General features: G+C 47.7%; 1 protein-coding gene across 2 annotated transcripts in view; it reads left to right on the forward strand.

Annotated features, from left to right (window-relative positions):
• The window catches only part of celsr2 (cadherin, EGF LAG seven-pass G-type receptor 2), a 78188-nt gene that overhangs the window by 17503 nt on the left and 36755 nt on the right, over window positions 1-23930 (forward strand). For both annotated transcript variants that reach the window (XM_035388091.1, XM_035388090.1), the window contains exons 2-3: window positions 6457-7125; window positions 16980-17202. In XM_035388091.1, coding sequence (XP_035243982.1) covers window positions 6457-7125; window positions 16980-17202 — 892 coding nt within the window. The remainder of the gene's footprint in view (window positions 1-6456; window positions 7126-16979; window positions 17203-23930) is intronic.

A 23930-nucleotide genomic window follows, 5' to 3' on the forward strand; every position in this document is an offset into this window, starting at 1 on the left:
TCGTTCATTCATTCATCCATTCATTCGTTCATTCATTCAGCGGCAGATTAATTGCATCTTGAGTAACTAACTAGAGATGCTGGCTGCCATTGAGGTACATCAGGCACTGTGTGTAAATACTGGGAACGAATACAAAAAGAAAAATCCTGGATAAATTAGGGAGAAGAACTGTGTGCATAGTACAAAGAGGCTACTGCATAGGTGGTGCTCAGCCATAAATTAGGGCAGTAACATCCCAGCAGAGCACTTTATGCAGTTATTTAGGGCCACAATTATCCCTGGGCTACAGAATGAAAGTTTTCTTGTAAGACATTTTAATTGTTACAGTATTGTTATTTATGTGTCAGGGGAGATCGGTTCCCTGGTCCACGATCTGTTCGTTCCCAGACATTCTTGTTTGGGGCCACTAAAAATCCTAGAGCCAGCTTTGCACCCCAGCTTGTATAAAAATGCTGGCAAGCCTTGTTGGCTATAATCGCGGCTCGCATGTCGGCAAGAGGAAACCCCCGGGACATTGAAGGGGTAATATTTATTTATTTATTTTTTTGGAGCGCGTTTTTAAGGGGACTTCAGTGACCCAAGACGGTTCAAGTTACCGTCTCAGGTGATGTCACCGTGGAACTCTGCGGGAAACGGTTACATCATCAAACGGCAACAGTGGACGGAATCCGCCGGGTCTCAGAGTCTGTGTTAATTAATGTGCGAGGCGAAAAAATCCTCTGCCCCTGGCTGAAACTGTAGCTTATCATCAATGAATACACACTGCCGGTATGCACAGTGTGGCAGTGTCCTCCAAAGCCGAAAACCCTCATCACTCTAGGCCTGTGATGCCGGGGTCACTAACGCACTGCGCAGTGAAGACAGTTCTGCGCAATCCTGTCTTCCTTTTGACCAACAGACTTAATTTCCTTGCTTGATGTGAGCCCGGGAAAATAACTTCCAACACGTTTCAGCTGTGCAGGATCTATTGACAGCTCTCTATTTGTCATCGCTGTGGGTTTGCCAAAAACCATAGCAACTCGCTGGCCGCGTTTCTCCAAAGTGTTTGATTGCTCGTACGAAATGTCACTTGGACACGAACAAGCGGAATTGCTCTGAGCTGTTTACCTTACGGGTGTTGATACAAGATGTGAAGAGATACAAATGTGAAAGTGGTAAAAACTGGCGGTCGTTCTTGTACCCAAGCGCAATGTTTAAGCAGAAACCTCATTTTCCTCCCGGGGGTGACTCATCAGAACGAGCTCACGGGGGAGTGAGGTTGGGGGGGGGGGGGGGGGGTGATGGGGGGCGAGTCGAATCTTCCTCGCTGATCTGTGCTTCAGCGTGAGAAATTGTCCGCGTAATTGGACCAGAGAAAGATGTCATGCAGTTTATTAGTGGACGTACCGACACAAATCACTCTTTTTTCCACGCGTGTTTAAAATGCATGCATGCATTAATGCAGAACTGCGCGCCTCGACCGCTGTGGCGCAATTAAATTTAGCCGGGAGCCGACAAACTGAGTGAGCGTGCCCAGGGATGCGGGGGCGTCAGAGATAAGCTGGCGTCTGTCAGTCAAAGCATGTCTGTCAGTCAAAGCGTGTTAAATGGTTCTGCTGACAGGTTTTTCGGAGTCAGGTGATCCGCACGCGGCGAGCTGCGATTCCCGTCACCGTCTCAGTCCGTCCCCGTCGCTCCAGGCTGGCGGGTACGCCATGAAACCTGCGAATACGCGCGCGGGACGCTGCAGCGCGCAGGCGACGGTTACGTTCAAACGCCGTGCTTTGGAAACGCGTCCGCCAGGACGCGCCGGGGAAGCCCCGGGTCGGCTGTGAGAAGCGGGACGCGTCGGACTCGCCGTCCGGATCGTACGCGTCGGCGGGCCGAGCGTCGTCCGCGCCGTGCCCCCGCGCGGCCCTTTCTCTTACGATCCTTCTCCTGCTCTCGCTACCCTGGAGACGTGATGCTGCACGCGTCACACATCCAGCAGGGAAACACAGGGAGCTGAGCTTTCATACAGTACGTATTACATTACATTACATTACAGGCATTTAGCAGACGCTCTTATCCAGAGCGACTTACACAATTTTTTACACAGCATTTTACATTGTATCCATTTATACAGCTGGATATATACTGAAGCAATGCAGGTTAAGTACCTTGCTCAAGGGTACAACGGCAGTGTCCTTACCCGGGAATCGAACCTACGACCTTTCGGTTACAAGCCCAGTTCCTTACCCACTGTGCTACACTCCGTCTCCGTACTTCACATTTCTTTGGGTAATAGAATGGTGCAAACCCACCAATAAAACAAACGGACATTTCCCACAAATGTCAGTGGAATGTATCCAAAAATGTATGGGAATGTGTGTGCACGCGTACACAACCTTAATTTAAATGTGCCATTTGTTAATGTAGACTATGGGCAGAATATATGCTATGTATGTATATAGAGTACGGGTGAATATATGCTATGTATGGATATATGGGCTGAATATATGCTTGTAACTGACCTTGGCAATGCTTTGTTCACTGCCCCAGGTTGGGATGAATACTGAGAATCGTGTCCAGAAGAGTGTTCAGTGACGCATGTCTGCTTTCAGTTACTGTTGTGTTATGAGGCCATGGATTCTGTCCCGTTCTATTTCTCTTTATTTAAGCAAATGTTTATAATGTATAAATGGACGTAATGGTACATCATACAGCCTAGCTGGCTTTGTTACATTTTCCCCCCTAAGATTCAGTCAGAATTTGCCATTCATTGGATGTGTATTAGAAGACCATATTATAAATGGTTTTGTTCATTTCAATTATCCAGTGGGCTCGTTTGTTCACGCTATAGACAGTTCTATTCATATATACAATATATATGGTAAATTTCTGTCTTCTTCATATTATTATATTATTCATATTATTTAGATTCAGCAGCAAATGAGTCATAATTTTTGACAATAATTGCAGTAGTGTATCTCTTCTATCCAGACTGTAATAATATGTCATGCTGTGGTGCTTCCTGTAATGATTCTCCAGGAGAAGGTGTAAATATTTGGTCTTTGGGTGCACAGGCATGTACGCAGTGAAAGTGGATAAAGTGGACACATGCGCTTTTCACTGTCCTATCTGAGGCCAGTTCTACTGGAGGTAGCCTATCTAGCGGCAGTTGGAGGGTGTGTGTCGTGTTGTCCCGTCGATGGCGGCTGTGGCTGCCCGGCATGTTGTTAGCTGTGTCCTCAGGAACGTATCCCGGATGATTTGGGCCCGCCCTTCCTCCGATGGGGGTCGAGCAAACTGACTCGCCAGAGCCATGATTGGTCAGGAAATGGCAGAATTAAGGCTTGAATCTGCATATTTATGAGCTGTAGGGCTCGGTCCGTGTTTGTGGCGAATGGCTTTAGCAATAAGCCACTCGGGTATTTGGTCGGTTTTTTCTGCTCACATGACTTCCGAAACGGCCTGGAGTAGACTGTGGGAACACAATCTGAGCCTATGTGAATACCCACGTTTATGTCTGTATTAGAAAATTCCACGTTACAGTACATTACATATCCAAAGCGACTTACACATTGCGTCCATATATACAGCTTGGATATACTGTATACTGAAGCAGTGCAGGTTAAGTGCCTTGCTCAAGGGTACAATGGCAGTGTCCCGGGGACCTTTAGGTCACGGGACCAGTTCCGTAACCATTATACTACACTGCCGCCCCCAATTCACATGTTATTGAAAGGGGGGGGGCTACATTACCTTGCATATCTAATCTGTTTGCTGTACCTTTCTTTTTTCAGTCCGTATTGCCCATGTGAATGCTTACCTGTGGATAGGAACCTCGGTTAGAGTGCTGAACGTGGATGAACAGGGTTTAACCCAATGCAGTTGTATTTATAGTGCACAGACACGCAGATGAGAGTACGGGAAGGGTGTGTCGTCGGAGGGTGAGAGTATTCCCGCTGATAAAGAGGCTGTGTTGGAGAGGGTGAGCGCAACGCTGTCAGACCCAATGAGGGTATATGATCTGTGAATAGGTCAGGAAAGGTCAGCGCTACACAATCCTTAGATAAGATGACTGGTCACATGTGCATTGCATTAAACCATATCCGCATGTAGAGGTAAAGAAGATTTGCATTGCAGGCTGTTGGCTGGTGTTATCCAGGACGATTTACACAGCTTAGGCTACATTCTTTACATACAGTGCCTTTATTCGGCTGCGTATTGTACTGAAGCAATTTGGGTTAAGTACCTTACTCTTCAACGGCAATGCCCCACCTGGGAATTGAACCAGCAGGCCCAGTTCCTTGACCTTCGTGCACTGCTGCTGTATTAATATATCAGCCCACTGAGTTTAATGCCTCCGTCACATGTTCCATGGAAGACACGAAATCTGGACACTGGCAGTTTTGTACTACTGAATCTGGAACAGTTTGCCGTTGATTGATTTTTTTTAATGGGGGGAGGGGAAAGATTTACGAATTATTGACAAATGCATCTTTTTGTCTGTAAAATCAGCAGATACTAGGGGCCATGCCCCCTCCCTCCCTATCTCGTTTCAAGAGAGCATTTCTTCAACATGGCTAAATAGAGCAAATGCTCAAACGCAAAAATACATAATTTGTTCTGTTCAGTAACTGCAAATGTAACATCGAAATCCTCACAATTTAAGCTGAAGCTCTTGCAGTGTTTGCGCCCTCTAAGTGTCTTGTGGGAATAAATGCAGAAAACGTTATTCTCTCACTGAGTTGAACATTGCTGTAACTGTCCTACTTTTGAAGTGATTGGTATGCATTGCGTATCCTGCAAATGTACATATAAGCACATGCGCATATGCCTGCTTTTGGGAGCCTACTGTGTGTGTGTGTGTGTGCATGCGTGTGTGAATGTGTGTGTGTGTGTGTGTGCGTATTTGCAAGTGTCCGTCCATGTGTGCGTGTTTCTGTGTGTCTGTGTGTACGTGTGTGTGTGTTTATGTGTTTGTGCGTGCATCTGGCGCGCGTGTGTATGTTTATGTGTTCGTGCGTGTGCATGTGTTCGTGCGTGTGTGCGTGCGTGCGTGCGCGCGCGCGTGTGTGTTTATGTGTTTTGGCATGCGCGTGCGTGTGTGTGTATGCTACACTCCTCTAATTTCCTGAGCCCTTTCTAATTGGGGACCTCAGTGGCTGGGGACCTGGAGTGTCTGGGCTGAAGAGGTCCGGATTAAAGCCTTGTTAAACACAGAGCCCTCTCTCCTTTTCTGGCCCTGGCTGCCCACAATGGGCCCGGCCTGGGAGCTGCTGGCCTGGACAGCGCTGTTTGCTTGTGTGGGTTCCTGTCTATGAAAAAGCTCCGGGGTTTCTCTCTCTCTCTCGCGCTCTCTGGCTCCGCTCCAGGCCCCTGAAACAAAGGCGCCCATTGATGATTATTTAGGGAAAGGCGAAAGCTTGTTTTCGCTCTCGGTTTGATTTGATTACGTGTTTGGCTCTCTTCCTTCGGGTGCCTGAAAAGCAATTGGTAATCTGCTGTCCAGCAGCAAAAGATCTGTCAGTGACAAATGTTAATGCATTGTTACTGTCAGTCCTAAACATCATATATACATTTTTTTTATCTTATAGGAATACATATTTGAGAGAGCCAACAAAAAAAACTCCTAAATCATTCCTGTTGTTAATGAAAGTTTATAAAGGTGTTTTCCATGTGCACTGAATGACCCCTGTAGGCTAGACATCGCGGCTAGATGCTATTTTGAGCGTGGGCTTCATCATAGCATTGTGTTACATTACCTTACATTTATTTGGCAGACGCTTTTATCCAAAGCAAAGTGAAAGCTAGTGCATACCGAAGGTCATGGGAACAACTGCAAAGCACAGTTCCGATAAGGTACAATACTCATTATGTAACAGTTAGCCTATTCTTAACCACGAACACATTAAGTCCAGTTCACGCAGTAAGCATAGGGATATAATTTGCTTTGTCCAACTTGGGTAGGTTGACCTTAAGCTTCCCTGATTTAAAACTGCAGCATCACCCCCTGATAGTCAGCAGCTGCCTTCGGTGAAAGGTCCTCTCCTTCGATTAGCACTGGCTCTCCTGTAGCATTCTGTGTAGCTTGTGGTGTGGAAAAAAGGTCACTGGTTTGTTGGGGAATATATCGGAGGTCATGTGCTTCAGATGCTCTGCTGTCTGCGTAGATGGTGGTGGTGAATTACATGAGTGCAACTGGGAAAAAAAGCCTTGTGTATAGTGGTTCTTTGGCTTGTGTATAGTGCTGTTTTCCTGCTCTAGTTTATTCCATATTCTAAATCTAAAATATAGTGTTGTCCATATTTTGTTATGTGAACAGGCATATTGTTTTTTCAAGCACTAAACATTTTTAAATGTGTGAAACTCATTTTGAAATATATTGTAAATATATAGGCCCACGGCTGCATTTGACTTAGACGTGCTTAAATTTAAATGTCGCATTGGCTCACCAGCGCCCCCTGTGGGTTTCCTCCCGTGTGCCCGCAGATGGAATCCACACGGTGGCGGCGCAGTGCCTCCTGCAGGTCACCATCGTCACGGACGAGATGCTGTCCAACAGCATCACGCTGCGTCTGGCCGACACGTCGCAGGAGCGCTTCCTGTCCCTCCTGCTGTCGCAGTTCCTGGAGGGCGTGGCCCGCGTGCTGTCGGCCGCCCGCGAGGACGTCGTCATCTTCAACGTCCAGGACGACACGGACGTGAGCGCTGCCGCCGGCATCCTCAACGTCAGCCTGTCGGTGGCGGGTGGCGGCGGCGGCGGCGGGCGGGGGGGCGGGCGGGGCGGGGCGTCCTACTTCGGCTCGGAGGAGCTGCAGGAGCGGCTCTACCTCAACCGCAGCCTGCTGGCGCGCTTCTCCGCGCAGCGCGTGCTGCCCTTCGACGACAACATCTGCCTGCGCGAGCCCTGCGAGAACTACATGAAGTGCGTCTCCGTGCTCAAGTTCGACAGCCTGGCGCCCTTCGTCGCCTCCGACACCATCCTCTTCCGGCCCATCCACCCCATCAACGGCCTGCGCTGCCGCTGCCCCGCCGGCTTCACCGGCGACTTCTGCGAGACGGAGATCGACCTGTGCTACTCCAAGCCCTGCGGCGCCCACGGCGTCTGCCGCAGCCGCGAGGGGGGGTACACCTGCGAGTGCTTCGAGGACTACACCGGTGAGTGTGTGTGCGCGTATCGCGGGTCGGGGGGGGGGGGGTTACACCTGCGAGTGCTTCGAGGACTACACCGGTGAGTGTGTGTGCGCGTATCGCGGGTCGGGGGGGGGGGGGTTACACCTGCGAGTGCTTCGAGGACTACACCGGTGAGTGTGTGTGCGCGTATCGCGGGTCGGGGGGGGGGGGGGTTACACCTGCGAGTGCTTCGAGGACTACACCGGTGAGTTTGCACGTTGCAGGTGTGCAGGTAGCCTTTTTACATATGTCATTGATTTAGTCTTTCCTTAAAGGCTCGTTCTTACTTGTGACTGTCATGGTTGTCATAGATATGAAATATAGCTTGATTTGTTTTTTTGATGGGCTTTAAACAAAAAGTTATTTTTACCATGCATCGTGCTTAGCAAAACCAGTCTACCAATTTGGCATTGTAATACAATTCTCGTAAGGCATTTTGCAAATTTGTCATAGGCATCTCAGACAAACACTTTGCTATGAACTGGAGCTTGAGTGAAGGGAAACATGGAAATGGTTGCATATGCTATCTGTCACGTTAAGATAAAAATGATCATATGTTCCAGCATCTCTGTAGAGTGGACCATAACGGGCTGAATGGCTATCTTTATTAAGCCCGGTCATTAAAATTCCTGATTCAAATAGACTTAACCAGAGTTTGTCTCCCATGCAAACTTAAGCATCTATTTGAATATTCTTTGTAAGACATGTCTATGGACAGTAAAGCCATCTTTAGCTATAATTTTTGTTATGAATGAAATTTTCAGCCAAGCGAGTAATTACAGCAGTCTTACTTATTCCAGTATTGATCCAGAGTTTTAACTAACTCCTTAAATAAATATATTTGAAAATTTTATGTTGCAAGTGAAACTGTTGCAGGAACACTCAGTGTGTGCAGTAGCAATCAGTTAGCCTAAGTTACACAAGCATATAATTAAAACTAGAAAAATGATTTTTCTCATTTCATAGCTAACTTCCATATCTCTCAAACTCAAATTAATTTATGATCGCTGCGATTGTCACTTTATCTGTCCAGGCGAGAATCGCCCCACTCATGTGACTTTGTGCAGGGTCAGTGGGCTGGCCCAGGAGCCCTGAATGGGTTTCAACCCTTAGAAGGGTTGAGGTTACCTAGCAACGGGACAGAAATCGAAACAATTCGGCCCATCGCATAGCGGGGAGAAAGTTGCGCGGCAACAGTGTGGGTGGTGCGGAAGACACCATTGAGTTGAATGGAAGGCCCAACCTCCATTGAAAACCGTCGCCGCGGCGCGGACGGCATGCTAGTGTTTGGAAGCAGAGTGAACTGGGTTATGGATGAACATGGTAAAAAAGGCGGCTTTTATATGATCAGTAGCGCTGCTGCCTACCTGGACATGAACACATATTTCTCTCACCCAGTCCCTGTTGTGTCCCCTTTGGGTTGTCTGCTCCTGTGAACTGCAGATAAAGCCTGAGATTGTGTTACATTACATCACATTACATCACATTACATCACATCACATCACATTACATTACATCACATTACAGGCATTTAGCAGATGCTCTTATCCAGAGCGACTTACACAACTTTTAACACAGCATTTACATTGAATCCATTTATACAGCTGGATATATACTGAAGCTATGCAGGTTAAGGACCTTGCTCAAGGGTACAACGGCAGCGTCCTACCTGGGAATCGAACCTGTGACCTTTAGGTTTCAAGACCATGTCCTTACCCATTATACTACACTGCCGCCCTGAGATGTGCATGGCCAGGGCGAGGGCCTTTGCCTATATTCAGATTATTCGCTTAATCGTATATAAGCGTTGGAAATGCAATTGGCTCAATATGAATATTCAGAACTAATGGTACCTTTTGACCTTCATTTAGTTGTGATGAGGAACTTCCAGAAAGAACTTGGATTGAATGTATCCTATTGCTTATATTACCTTTATCTGTGCTGTACACATTTAAAATGGTTTCAGTGATATAGAAATGCACATTATAGTTTTTTAAAAAACCTTGGTTTCTTGTTTTCTCAGAAACTGGAGAAGTTATACATATGCTACTCATAGTGTATGTGTGCTGACTGAACTCTTTGTGCATCAAGGGCACTTAGCATTAGAGTGCTTTTCTGTTCTTTTGACAAGATTTCAAAACCGACAAATGTTCCCAGATCTTCCCCAGCCTATTCTACACTGCTTTGGAAGATTAGTGTCTTTATGAATAGCAGGCAGCCTTGGCTTTCTTGGTTTACAGCTAGTTGGGTACAATAATCCCAGAATGTGCCGAATAAAGTAATTTCTCCTCTTATGATTCTTATCACATAATACATAGCGACATAGCTCAGGAGGTAAGAGCGGTTGTCTGGCGGTTGGAGGGTTGCCGGTTCGATCCCCCGCCCTGCCCCAGTGTTCGAAGTGTCCCTGAGCCAGACACCTAATGCCTAATTGCTCCCAACGAGCTGATTGGTACCTTGCATGGCAGCCTTTCACCGTTGGTGTGTGTGTGTGAGTGTGTGTGTGAATGGGTGAATGAGAGGCATCAATTGTAAAGCGCTTTGGATGAAAGCGCTATATAAATGCAGTCCATCTTACCATTTTACATGACCCGGTCCCTCCCCCAGTCCCTACATGCCACTGTGCATACAGGAAAAAAATGGTGCGCTGTATAAAATTTAAAAGACTAAGCTTGTTACAGATGGAGTGCCAGGTAAAATGGCAGCATGAGAAATGATGGTGCTCTAAAGATGCAGTGTACCACTTAGACTCTATATCCTGTAAATGTAGTTCCGCTGGTTTCGCTAATGGTACATGACTTTAATGGTGCCAGCTTGGGAGAAACAGAAGGGCTACTGGACTGTCCAGCCTGAACTTAAAGCCTGATATTGTGGCGCTGTTGTGAAGCCAGAGAGCGCGAGGATCGGAAAACTAGGAGGATCAGAAATACAATGGAAGATGCTTCTCAATTATGTATGAATTTCAGAGCCAGCGCAAATCCTGTTTCCAGCCAATGAATTTCCCCCTGGACAAAAAAAATGAAGATTTTAAAATGCACATAATATGCAGTCAGAGCTCTCATAAGTGCCATAGCTCAGTTAATTAAAGTATCACTTTCCTCTGAAGATATAGATTATTTCAGTATTTCCACATCATATTTCCACAAGAAGATTAAAGGCTTCTTAGGCCCTTGTTGTCCAAGCATCATGTGTATTCCAACAGTAAAAGATGAAATAAAGTATTATGCTGAAGCCGCTTATAAAAGGTTTGTTATATCTCAGATATACTGCAGTGTCTGCATGGACTGTTAAAGTACGAAATAAACTAAGCAGCTATGTCTAATTTATTCCACTCGTCTTTACTACATCCACATTTGCAAGAATCAATCATTCACTTTCTTGTTGCCTAGATTTAGCACGCACACACACACACACACGCCAGAGGCATAGCCATTTCCTACTTCAAAACATAGCGGATGACTAATAAAATAATTTGTGATTACTGTAGCTGTAACGAACTCCATAATTAGTTTACTGATGAGGTTATACATATGTGCAGGCCACACAGTTGGTAGTAAAGCATGCTATTTGGTAGCGAGGTAGTCTGTAGATTCAAAGGCCACTCACTGTAGTTTTATGTTAAATGGCCAGGGATAGTTGGACATTCCAGTCATTTATATATGAGCAGTGTGAGCTGTGAGCTCCATCGATTTTCTGCATGCTTTTTATGTCCAGCTAATCTTTCTTTGAGATACCCCTTAAGATTCTTAGATTCCAGTGCATTTAAAATTAATTTCAAACTCCAATTAAATATAATTAAATATAAATATCACATGATCACTGTAACAAAACACCCTGCAGTTATTCGAAAAAGAGCCACAAGTGTTGTTTAATACACAGGGCATGTGTGTTTTAAATTACCGTATAATTAGATTTTCTTCTTGCTCATTGTTGAATGATTGTTTATTGCTGAAAGCAGATATGGCTGTGTGTGGCAGTGTTTGTAATAAGCCAGTATGTATTGGAGGGAAATGCCGTAAGACGATTGGATATAAACCAGCGAGCGGGTAGAGAGAATCGGGCTGCTATAGCCACGTTTCCTTGTTACTCCAGTTACGTGAAAACGATCCCTTGCGATTCTGTAGCAGGTGAAAACAAAAAAAGCAGACCCTTTTTTTCTGTGGATGGCTTAATGTAAGGTTCAGGCCGCGGTGCTTTTTAAGCCGTTCGCTACGCCATTGTTTTTTTTTTTTTGTTCATTCCCGCTTCACACTTCACAGTTCGGGCCAAATGAGCATCCAGTCCGATGCCTTCGGTCTGCTGCTCCCGTCGCGCACGGGGCCATCTGTGCGCTCTCGCCGTTTTTTGGGGAATTTGGGAATTCGAGCGCGAGGGTTCCGCCTCGCGCAGCGTGTCAGAACGTCCCCCCCCCGCTCTGCTACGTCACTGACTGGGCTCGCTCCTCAGGCTCAGTCGTTTTCAGAGGCAAACGTGCTGGGGGGGGGGGTTGACAGAGGGGAAAATAAACAGCCATTATTTTTCCTATTAAATTATTATGATTTGCTTTGTGGAGGGCCTAACGCGTCGGGGGGAGAGTGAGGGTGAGGGTGCGGGCAGGAGCGCGGGGTTGTGTTTGGGCTTCACAGCGCTCAGAAGGTTTTCAGGACGTTCGCGTCTCTGTACGCACGGCGTGCAGTTTCAGTGGCGGCGTTTCTGGTCACGTGCCTCGCCCGGTGATGTAAGCGGCAGCCGGCCGCTTGCCTTCCGACCCCTCGGGTGCGAGGTCAGGTGACCCTCAGAGCCGCTCGGTGCCGCCGCGGTGGTTTTCTGGGGCGTGAGCCGATGTGTGCGGAGGGCGGGGCCTCTCTCTGTGGGCACGTGGGCGCTGGAGTGTGAGAGGACCGCGGATGAGAGCAGATGGAGAGTGGGAGGAATCATCGAGAAGACCAATTATTTATAATTGCGTTGGCAGAAGATGGGAAGTCGCGCAGAATTCCGGCTGGTCCGGGGCCAGCCGCCGCAGCGACATTCGGCGAGATCGTCCTTCCCGCCATCGAGCGTTCAACTGACGAGATTCTTAAAAAATCCTTTCTGTAAAAACGCGGAACATGATAGTGCCCCTTTACTGCTGTCTGAGCTATGTGTCTTTTGGTGTGTGTAACAGCCAACTGTAAAGGGAGAACTAAGAGTGATGTACTACTTTTGGGAAAAATGTTCTCATTGTAAGTGAACTTTTTTTTTTTGAGTCTATAAGGCTTAGTTTGAGACTCGGTGTCCTTCCCTTGGAGAAGGCCATTGTGACGCAAGTTGGCGGTGGATTAATTATGTTCTTGTGTATGAGTTTCACGGATGGAGGAGGAGGGGTGGTTTCGAGTTGTAGAGCCGAGAATTTGACTGGGGTGGTCACCTGCATTCCTGTGAATTTCCCCTGGAGTCTCGGGGGAAATTTGGGGGAGGATTGAACAAGGACCGTCTGTGCCTCCCGACAGAAACACCGGCAGGTCGAAGGGTCAGATCCACTTGTCGAGGCGGTGTGTTCGGTTACACCTACACCAGGCAGTGCCTCCATCTGTGCTCTTCGTTTTGATGCGCCGCTCTGTCCCTCCAGCCCCGCGCTAGCCACCCCCGCTCTTTGAATAGGGGGCACGTTTGGGTCCGAGCTCACCAACTGTTCGGTTGAGGAGGGAGGGAGTGGGAGGTGGGGGGGGGGGGGGGTGGCGGGTCTTGCACTTGAGTGTAAAATGGTCGCTTTCCAGCACTGTTATGAATGTTTAAGCTTATCAGAGCTCATTACATTCTGCGTGGGAAGGTGCTGTAGTTTTACACCGATGTTGACGAATGCTAAAAGCACAGAGTCTGAGGGTTGAAGTGTTCAGTGCGTTCAGGGAATAGGGGTGAGTGAAGTGCTGGACTCATAACAGATTTGCATTTTAAATGCGGCCTCCTGCGGTGTTTGAAATTCTTTTCTATTCTCCCTTTTTCACATCGGCCGTATCAAAGACCGCTTTGCAGCTCAGAGCGCATAATTACTTCGCCCTTAATCTACCTGTGCTGCCGGCCGCGTGCGCTCGTTAACGACGATTCAAAGGGCCTTTGAGTGGACGGCTCGCTCCGCTCACAGAAACCCGACCGTAAATCTGTCGGCGAGCTCTCCGAGCCGCCGGCGGTGGCCTTGTTCCGCTGAGTTACGCCGGGGGTAGCAGTTCCAGCGGGGGCCCGGAGTGGTATCCCGGAGCTCCGACGGCCGGGGGCCAGAGCTGACTCCCGCTGGCCTTGCGCTCCGGCAAAGAGGCGGCGTGGGTCTGTTCACTAGCACACCCCCCGAGCGCATGGTGTACTCACGCCCCCCCCCCCCCCAGTTTTAGCGCTTGGAAACGGCGTCTCCGCTCGGCTGAGCGTGTTGGCCCAGGCCTTGCGGCCCTCGCTTCCCGTTCGTCTGACCCGCTTTGTGGACGTCGCCTCGGAGTGAGGGATGGGGTTAGAGAGTTCTCGGCTCTTGGCAGGAAGGGTATGCTTCAAGGGGAGGTAGTCATGCCAGACAGTGCCCTCTCCCTGAGAACTCCAGACAAACTGGTTCTGTTTGAAGGAGTGTGCTGGGGGTGGGGGGAGGAGGAGGGGGGTGGGTGGTGGAGGGAGTTGAGGGGGGTGGGTGGGTGGGGGGGTTGGGGCTGAGGTGAAGGAGGGCTGAAAGATAGTAAGGTCTAATTATGTGTGCTTGCTGAGGTGGGGATTTGGTGTTCAATGAAGAGTTAAGTTTCACTCGGTAAATAATATTCCCATAGGCTCGATTCCACGCGAATTCTCAGCCTTGCAAATCCTTCGAATGTTAATTATCGAGGTCCAGCTGAGTGTGAACTATTGAGAGACACTCCGTTCTCCATAATGACACCATTCTGCTTAACGTGAAATGGCAGTTCTGCAGTAATCTTTTGAGTCATTGTGCGCTCTTATGGATTCTGAGCTGCTCTGCGTTCAGGCAGAACCTGTGTAAAACTGCCCTCTCTTCATGGAGCCCTGAAAGTGTGTTTTGTGTGTGTATGTGTATGTATGTGTGTGTGTGTGTGTGTGTGTGTGCGGGCGTGTGTGCGTGTGCATGTGTGTGCGCGTGTGCGTGTCTGGGTGTGTTTTCAGGGAAGGAGCATCTCCCCTTGACTTCAGAAAGAGATTTCTCCCGGGGGCGAGTCTCATTTCGGCAGCCTTAATGATTAATGTCGGAAGTAAACAAAGGGAGAGAGAGGGAGGTCTTGGGGGGTCGCGGGCAGAGCGGAGGGAGGGGCTGCTTGAATAATTCACGCGCTGTTTCGCCCGGGCTGGAGCGGGGAGGGGGGGGGACACCGCGCCCGGCCCTCGTCGTCACGTGGTCACGTCACCACCTGTGTCCCAAAGGTTCACCCAGGGGGGGGTTACGTCAGCCCCCCTGACCCCCCCTCCCCCCGGAATCGCCGCTCGGCCGCTGCCTGCTTCCCAGGTAGCGCGCACAGAGAGGCGCGCTGCGGCCTCCGATACCGCCGTCCTCGGGGGGGGGGGGGGGGTTCTCCCCCCAGCTCGGCGGCGCGTAGCGGCTCCTCTTTCGGTTCCTCTTTCGGTTCGACCGGATCGGCCTGCTTTTTACCGGTTTTGCCTCGGCTTTAGCCGCCACTCTGAGGCGGCTCCCCCTTTTTTGTCCGAGCGTCTCGCGTCTAATAAAGTTTGATTTATTGAGAGGCTGTGGCCCCCGTATTGTCACGGGAAATGTGGCCGTGCCAGATGAACGCCGTCGACCTGAAAAACTGAAAAGCTGAAAAACTGAAAAACTGAAAAGCTGAAAAACTGAAAAACTGAAAAGCTGAAAAGCTGAAAAGCTGAAAAGCGGAGGCTGCTGCACAGAAGTGGATATTCTGCTTCATATTTATTCATTTATTTATTTATTCGAAAGGGACAATGGACAGTTAGTAACTGCCCCAAGAATTAACTGGGGCAATATACCATTGTACTGTCATTTTCTTCTAGGATTGCTATTAAATTACTGTTTCCACCTTTGTTAGGGTCTCATATTTTTTAGTTTTACATTTGTATTGCTGATCCTCGTGATTGTTGATAATGGAATTTCCATTTGGCTTGGGACAGTATATCACGCATTTTTATTTTTTTTAATGCTTTATTAGTCTTGCTGTCTAAGGGGTGAAGACTATTGTCTGACCATAGATAACTATTTTGTGATAAACACATTTGTCTTTCGCCATTTGTCTTACATACGCAATTTTCATATTGAACTGATACGGAGTGATTTAATTGTTCTTTATGATGCCAGATGATCAATCGATTGGTTCTCTGTTCATGACAATGCAGCACTTCCATACCCATAATTCTGTCTGCATGCTGAATATGGCAGAACTCTGTTTACTTTTCATTGTACACTGGGCCAAATGATCTGCATCGTGAATACACTCTGCCTTACTGTAAAGTTACGGACTCAGCTTCTCTCTGTGTAGTTTCCTGATGACTGCACAGTGCCGTGTCCTTGGGCTAGTTCAGAGGCCTGCACTGGTGTGGTACATACACAATTAAGAGCGTTATATAATGGCTATACGTGCTATATGTGGTTCTGTCTGTGATATCTCGCAGTAAAATGAAATAAAAATATTACAATATTAAAAACTCACCAATTGAAACCACATTTGAAACAACCATTACAGACAGACAGACAGACAGACAGACAGACAGACAGACAGACAGGCAGGCAGGCAGGCAGACACACGCACGCACGCACACACTCGCATGGACATGCACACACACGCACACACACACACATACACAGGCATTATGCAACAAATTCATTAGTCTCCAGTATATCTGCAAAACAAGCATGACTGTGCACCTTGACATTCCCGCTTTCACCCATAGCTGCCTTATAGTAATGATGTCATCTCTTCTTCAGTCTTAATGATTGCTGTCTTTACCCAGCTTTGGATATCGTAGATCAAAGGTGCATAAATAATCACTATATACATTTTATATTTCTGTGAACATTTGTACTTACGTACGTATGAGAAAATATGGGAATGATATAACCGTGAAATAATGTCTATATCTGTATAATATGGAAATGCTAATGGCTGTCAATGGTTGGAATTTCCGATGCTTATCCAACCAGACACTAACTCTGAATATTTTTCCAATAGCTGGGCTTGTAGGCCTTTGTCTGCCTGATGGGCACAAATAAAAAAAAAAGAAAATGGCCCGAGTGCACAACTAACTGAGGCGTTCGACGCTGGTGCATCACCTTGACACAGATTCTTTCTCGTGCGAGAGGCGTGCGAGCTCACCATGGCAACCGCACCGTCGTCAGGGGCCTGAAGTGTACTGACTGGCACCACCTTTTTCTCGCTCTCTCTGTCTCTCTTACCCTTGCTCTCGCTTTCTCTCTCTCTCTCTCTCTCTCTCTCGCTAGCTCTCTCCGTTATAATTTAATGTGTTAAGTGCTGTGAATGTAACACTCTGTCACGTGTGGCACGGAGGCTTTGCAGGCAACGCGAAACGATGGTTTAGAACCACGGTGGAATGGATGGTGTTAGAGGAATAAAAAGAGAAGGACTTTGTTTATTAAAACGAACTGCAGTTCTTATTGTTTGCAACATTTAAGCAACAAAACTACGTACACGAACGTATGCATGTTTTCATTTTTCCCAGAAGAGTGAGTTAGGCCGTCATAGAAATGAACCGAATGTGTAAGAAACCGTAAAGTAAGACTTCCTCAGACACGCCTCTCAGAGTTAAGGCCATCAGTGCGTTCTGATCAGGCTGAACGGAGGGACTGAGAGCACGCGGCTGGTCTCTGATCTTTGTTTTGTTTTTTGTTTGTTTTTTGTTTTCATGTGCAGGTGAGCGGTGTGAGCTCTCGTCCCGGTCCGGCCGCTGTTCCTCGGGGGTCTGCCGAAACGGGGGCACGTGCGTGAACCTGCTGGTGGGGGGGTTCCGGTGCGAGTGCCCGGCGGGGGCCTACGAGAAGCCGTACTGCCAGATGAGCACCCGCGGCTTCCCCCCCCAGTCCTTCCTCACCTTCAGAGGGCTCCGCCAGCGGTTCCACTTCACCCTCGCGCTCACGTGAGTGTCCCTGAAACACACACACACACACACGCACACACACTCACACACACACACACACACACACTCACACACACACACACACACACACACACACACACACACACACACTCACACACACACACACACACACACACACACACACACTCACACACACACACACTCACACACACACACACACACACACACACATACACACTCACACTCACACACACACACTCACAGGCACGCAGACAGACACACTCACACGCAGGCACACCCATGTGCGCACAAGCACATAGGCACACACATATGCACACATGCACACACACACACACACACAGGCACACGCACACACACGCATCACACATGTACACACGCACACACATGCATGAGCACACAGACACACACGCACACACACGCATAAGCACACAGGCACACATACATGCACACAGACACACATGCATGCACTCAGGGACGCACAGCACAAATTGGCCGTCTAAGTTGCCATAGATTTCCATTACAGCCCATTAGCAATCTCATCAGCAATGTTATGCTAGTTTGCCGTGCATGCTGGTTATTAAGGTGCCATTGTGAAATAATAGAAAAGAACATTGAGCACACACTTAAAGCAGTCCTCACGTTTGATTAAGCACCATGCTGTTAACATCAAACTGAAGCATTTTGATTGATGGAGTAATTTCGGAAAAGAAATGCCCCACTTAAACTCCCCACTCTGTGGAGATCGGGAACACAAAGTTAAATTATGTTTAAAATGTGTAGGGTATTGGTATCCTCATACATCATGACAAATTAACAAAAGAATCTGATATTTTCTCACTTTCTCAGGAGTAATAACCGTTTTCTTTTCCCATCTTTATGGAGAAGCCTTTAGTGAATTAAACTTAATGGCTGAGAGGTCGCTGTCCAGGCAAGTTACTCCATTAAAACATTACAAAAGCACAGAACAGCTGGTGGTTTTACCTTCAAAGGTAATGCTTGAATAGATATCAGTCGTCACTGATAACATCAAAACAAAGACACTTGAAGTCATAACAGAATCTATTTTCCTTTTATGGTTGAGTGTGTGGTTTTACGTAGAGGCTTGGCTAGCAATGAAAGATTTTTAATTAAACACACAAGTGGTCTCTTTCAGGATTTTATTTATTTTTTTATTTTTAACAACGGACTCATAATATCTACTGCTCAAATCTAAAAAACCTTTAAAGCTCTGTCAAGACAGTCTTGACCTGCCATGCATAAGAATCTCTTCAGGCCTTTATATATATCTCAAATGTAATGTAATGTAATGTAATATCATTGTCTATTTTTGTCTTCACTAAGAATACAATTACAGAAAATTCCTGCTGGTTTTACTCCTCAAGAATTTCTCGGTTTAGAGAAATTTCTGTGTGATGTTTTTTTTTTTTTTTTTTTTTTACAAGGCAATCGAAGTAAAATCACAGGAAATTAAAGATTTATTTTCAGTTGTTGTCACTCTCTCTTGCATCCAAGGTCATTCCAATACCATATTTCATTTAACTTCATCCCAGTGAAGTTTAACCTCTGCAAAATAAATATGGTCAAAAGATGATTTATTTGTATATGGCATGGTGCTAAATAAGTCCAGTTCTCACCCTAATTTTGGAATATCCAGTTGACTGTTCGTCGCTGCGTTCCCCCGATTCGGGAGAGTGAAGGCATCTGCAGTTGTCCTCCCAAAACAAGCGGTGTCACCTGCCTGCTTCTCTTGCCACCACAGCCCCCACAGCCCAGCGCACGCAGAGCGGAGTCAGGGGCCGACATTTCGTTGAGCCTATCGGCCACAGGTCCGTCACCGACACGGTCCGGATTCGATCCGAGCCCGCGGAGCTCATCCGCGCGCCGCGGCGCGAAGCCTTGACACAGTGAACGGGCCCCTGCAGGCCCCAAAGCGGCCTGTTTGATCCGCTTGTTTGTTGTGTCAGTAACGGCGTTTTGACAGGGTTTTCCTGAAAATCGCTCGGGGGGTCCGTCGGTCTCTTCCGCTTATCTACGTGCCGTGTGATTTACGGCTGCCTGGGGGTGCAGCGGCCCTGTGCCACGTGAAAGAGAGGTCACTGGGGATTTTTGGGCTGGGTGACCGAGAGCGTCACGGGGGGGGTGGGTGGTTGAGATGGTGGACAGGAGCCCGGGGAGCTGCTGCTTGGGATTCCGCGGGGCCTGCATAGCTCGGGCTCCTCGTCTCCGTCTCGCGACCGCAGTCAGGCGCCTGAGGGCGGGCTGCGCGTGAGTGACGGGCGAGCCCGTTTGAGGCGAGGCCTCTGCCTAGTCTGCCCCCGGGCACCCCCCCCCGTCTCCCCCCCCCGTCTCCCTCGTGAGTGAAACTGAGTGTCCTGAGGGGGGAGGGCGGGGCTCTGCTGGAGCCGCGGATCCTCGGCCTCGTCTACAGGACGGCGGCGAGTCACGGCGAAACGTTTCGCTTCGACCTTCAGCCGTCCACTGGAGGACTACGGCACTGAGGAGCATCTGGTCTCCGTGTCGCTGAAGAACATTTGGTTTCCGTGGTGCAGGGAAGCACATAAGTTGGGGGGGGGGGGGGGGTTGGCGCTGTGCTGCAGTCTCTGAGTCTCAGAATGAAAGGGAGGGGCGTTATGTATTCAAATCCATGTTGTGTCTGGTCCAAACTGTTCAACTAGCAACTATGCAGGTGCGTAAACAAATCGTGTAATTTCAGTTTGTTCAGATGGAAGCTGTGCAGTTTGCTTCATATCAACCTATCCAATGTGTAAGTAGCTGGTATTTATAAGAGTCAAGAGTCTATTTGCCATTTGCGACCACCACGTTGGAATTAAAAAAGTGCAGAGCTCATCAACACATATAATGGATAAAATACACATGAGAACATGTAACAACCAATTCACAGCATACAGAATAGACTAACATTGTTATGATAGGAAACACATTGAGGATCCATGTACAGTCTTGAACAGCAAGACAGGCAGACCGCAGGTATCTTACTGTCCAAAGGGGTCACTGTTGCACACTTCATGAGCAGAGTTATGGCCAATTACACATCGCTGCATGGTACAGCGGTGACATTGCCAGGGTTCAGTGTAGCACAGCACCTCAGAAACCAGCGCTTTAAGAACCAGTGCCCTGTGAGCCCAATAATGGACATGTCCATCCATTCATCCATTATCTATACCCGCTTATCCTGAGCAGGGTCGCAGGGGGAACTGGAGCCTATCCCAGCGTGCATTGGGCGAGAGGCAGGGATACACCCTGGACAGGCCGCCAATCTATCGCAGGGCAATAATGGACGTGTTGTTCGTTGTATTCATGTGAGCCGTGGGGGGCACAGAAGAGGCAGATGGCACCAGAGCACCAGAGTGTGTAAGCCGGTGATCTTCAGTCCTGGTCCTGCAGAGCCACAGTCTGCTGGGTTTTGTTTTTTCGCCTTAAAATCAGCTACCGATTCAGACCCAAATACCCTCGGTGGCCTGAGTTCGCTGTGTAAGCAGCTGCTTTAACTGAGCAATTGCTGTGCTACTCAAGTGCTGAGTAACAATGAAAGCCAGCAGACCCTGTGGCCCTCCAGGACCTCTGCGGACCACTGGTGTAAACTGTTAAAGCGGTAAAGGTGAAGAGGAAGGTAGCTCGTCCATACCATGTAGCCCGGATTATGTGCCTTCTGGAGGACTTTGTAATGGATCCTGAAGGAAAACCGGAAGGCAGTTCACAGGCTGTGTGGGGGAAGTGAAGGAGGATTTGTTGCTAACTGTGCTGAGGATGTGAGATGCTGGACTGCAGTGCATGCAGTGTAGGCTTAGCCACAGGTGGACCCACCTCGCAGGGAATAAATCAAACGAATGGCTAACGAGGTAACAAAGCTGTGGGCAAATGGATCTGAATCTGGCCACTCTTCCCCGATGAAAATCAGGATCCTCAGAAGTTAAATATTAATGCCGTCTTTCGCTTTCATTCTCGCGGCCCTGAGATCTGTTGCAATAAGGACTCGCATTAATGCGCCCGCAGACGCTCGCAGGCATGTGTAGAGCACACGGGTGTTCCCCTTTTTCGCAAACGGTTTCTTTAGTTGGAAACAAAGTGCGAGGATGAATTTCTTTCTTCAGCCATACTCACCTGCGTTTTGAAGCAGTTACATTTTAGGATTATGCTTGTTTGTTATTGTATTTTCCTTTGCTTACATAACTCCAGATTACACAGGGCGTTTATCACAGCCACCAGAGTTTTTCATATTTTCTGTTTCGCCCTTGCTTTGTGCGGGCTCAGGTTACGTGCATTTGTTCAGCGCGGAGAAGATGGCTGACGGTAACGAGTCTTAAGGGGTATGTGTCCTTCCTGTCGTTCGTGAGACCCGCACAGACCAGTTTCCTTTCAGCGTCTCCTGATACTTTGATGGATTGCTCAACCAGGACCGTGTTTGTCCCGTCTCTTTTAAGGGAAAACTGGCGAGGTCGTCACAATCCCCCTGTAATCGGAGGAGAACCAGGTGATCGTGTTTCTCCTGCTTTGTTCTCAGAGGCTTCCAGATCATGGGAAATTTCGCTCAATGTGTCGGTTGGCCTTTCTTTCCAATGACAGAGCCCGTGGGCTGCAAAAAAAAACATTAGTGATCAGTTGCCGAACTGCACGCTGTGTGTATTCAAGACTTCCCTATTCTGAATATGTAAATACTGTCGTTATTTTAAATTTAAAAGTCAGGCAAGTAATCAAGGGTGATTATTTTAACTTGAGTATCTGATTGTTAATGAGCTGGATTTACATAATGCTTCCATCCGCTGTTTTGCAGAGATTTGTCTCCCACCACCAAATGAAATGAAATACGGCAGCCATGTTTGTGCCAGTATCACTGCTCATCAGTTGATGCTGAGAGGACAGGATTTATGTCAGCAGTTACGGGGGGAATGATGGGCTGGCCAGATTGAGAGAGCCGGGTCAGAAATCTGACCGGGACTGTGGGTCAGGCAGAAGCACAAATCATCAAAATGGCCTGTGTACAAGCACGCCGAAGCCATTCGTAATATCACATTCAGTGAACTCCAAGAAGCCGTCCTCTGAATGCAAACGTTTTTTTTGTTCTTTTTTCCAAATGGCGTCGGGTTCCTCTGGGGTTTTTTGTGAAGTTGGAAACCTTTGAGAAATTGAAGGGCAATATGTCTTTTGGAACGGAAGTGTGTTTTCAGGAGCGCTGTGACCCCCCCTGAGGGGGAGTGGGGGGGGGGGGGGGGGGGCAGACCTGTGCAGGCCATACCGCCATCCGCCAATCCTCACGTTACCGGGGCTGACAACGGAAGCAGCGTTTTGAGTGGGCCAGACCTCTGGGTATTTTTATAAATCCCTGCCGCGTTCACTGTGGGTTGCTTAGAAACATGGAGGATGTGCTTAGCACCCAATTTTCTGTCAGAGTCACAAAATAAAACAGTAGTCTTCAATCAGAAAAAAAGAAAGTTGCTTTTTTTCCCCCCTGGCAAGCATTAAAGACTAAGGAAGAATAGGTGGGCGGTGGATAATGTAAAACAAAGAAAGGCTTGAATTACGCAGGCAAATATCTAGACCAGGGAATTGCAAACAGGAGTCAATAAGCCGTAATCAGTGTTGTTTTTACGCTTTCCGGCTACATGGCGCAATGAACAAAGTGGCCGTGGACTGTGGCCTGTAAAATACCCAGAGGACCGGAGCGTTTCTGATGGCAGAAGTGAGAGGCGTTTGTGAAAGCGTGCGCCGATGTGTTAAAATGTGTCCGACTGTGCGTTATGGGACAACAACAGTCACGCTCTGTCCGTGTGGACAGGTTGCGGTTCTGCAGATTCCCAGATTGACTTTGCCCACGTGCATTCAGGGGGAGCCTGAAACGGTGGCCTCGCTGTCTGCAAGATGAATCCTGTGAATAAACGCGCATGAGCATTCCCCTCTGTAACTGTTTTTATGTGGCTCTTTGCCCGTATTCAAGTGGAATAATTTAATGTTTTTAATTATAAGACTAAATAATGTAGTATATATCACAGCAGTGAATTAAAAAACTTTTTTTTCAGATTCAGAAAATCTGAATAAATTTGTTTGCAAATATCTTGCGAAGTGTTTAACAATATGTTGATGACGCTTTTTATTAACAAACTATTTTCAGCGCATTCCACTGCTCAGCTCTTCACACTTTCTGGATAAAGATGATGTTCTCGGCCAGATTATTTCTTCCGCAAAATATCCCAGCACTGGTGAAATCACTTACAAATTACATTTTATATTTTACATATTAGTTAAAATTGCTTAGATTAAAGTATCCACGTGTATGGCAGTAAGGCTGCATTCATGGCCCAGAACGGCAACATTCTAATTTTGAGCTGATTTCCCTGTGCAATATTTGTCTCTTGTTATTCACCCAATTGTATTTTCTACACACGCACACATATATTATATATCTTGCCTCTGTTCTGTGCCCTGTTTTTGAGAAATGATCCCCAGCCTGGTTCAGTTTCCGCCTCGCAGAAATAACCCCCTCGTTTGTTATTCCGGAATGGAAGTCGTGCTCTACAGTTTATCCAGCGCACTGACAAAGTCAACATGACATTCTTTTTCGGCAATTTGTCTCCATCTCGCTGACAGAGCTGTGTGCTTATTTTTAACCCCGTTAGACGTCGTCCGCTGGCGTGCGGCCGAGATCCGCGGTTTGCTAACCTTGTTTCGTGCTCCGCATGAGCGCGTCGCTATTCGCTTCCTCAGTATGCTGCAGCTCGCAGATACAGAAG

The sequence above is a fragment of the Anguilla anguilla genome, chromosome 13 (assembly GCF_013347855.1).
Source record: "Anguilla anguilla isolate fAngAng1 chromosome 13, fAngAng1.pri, whole genome shotgun sequence".
NCBI classification, from domain to species: domain Eukaryota; kingdom Metazoa; phylum Chordata; class Actinopteri; order Anguilliformes; family Anguillidae; genus Anguilla; species Anguilla anguilla.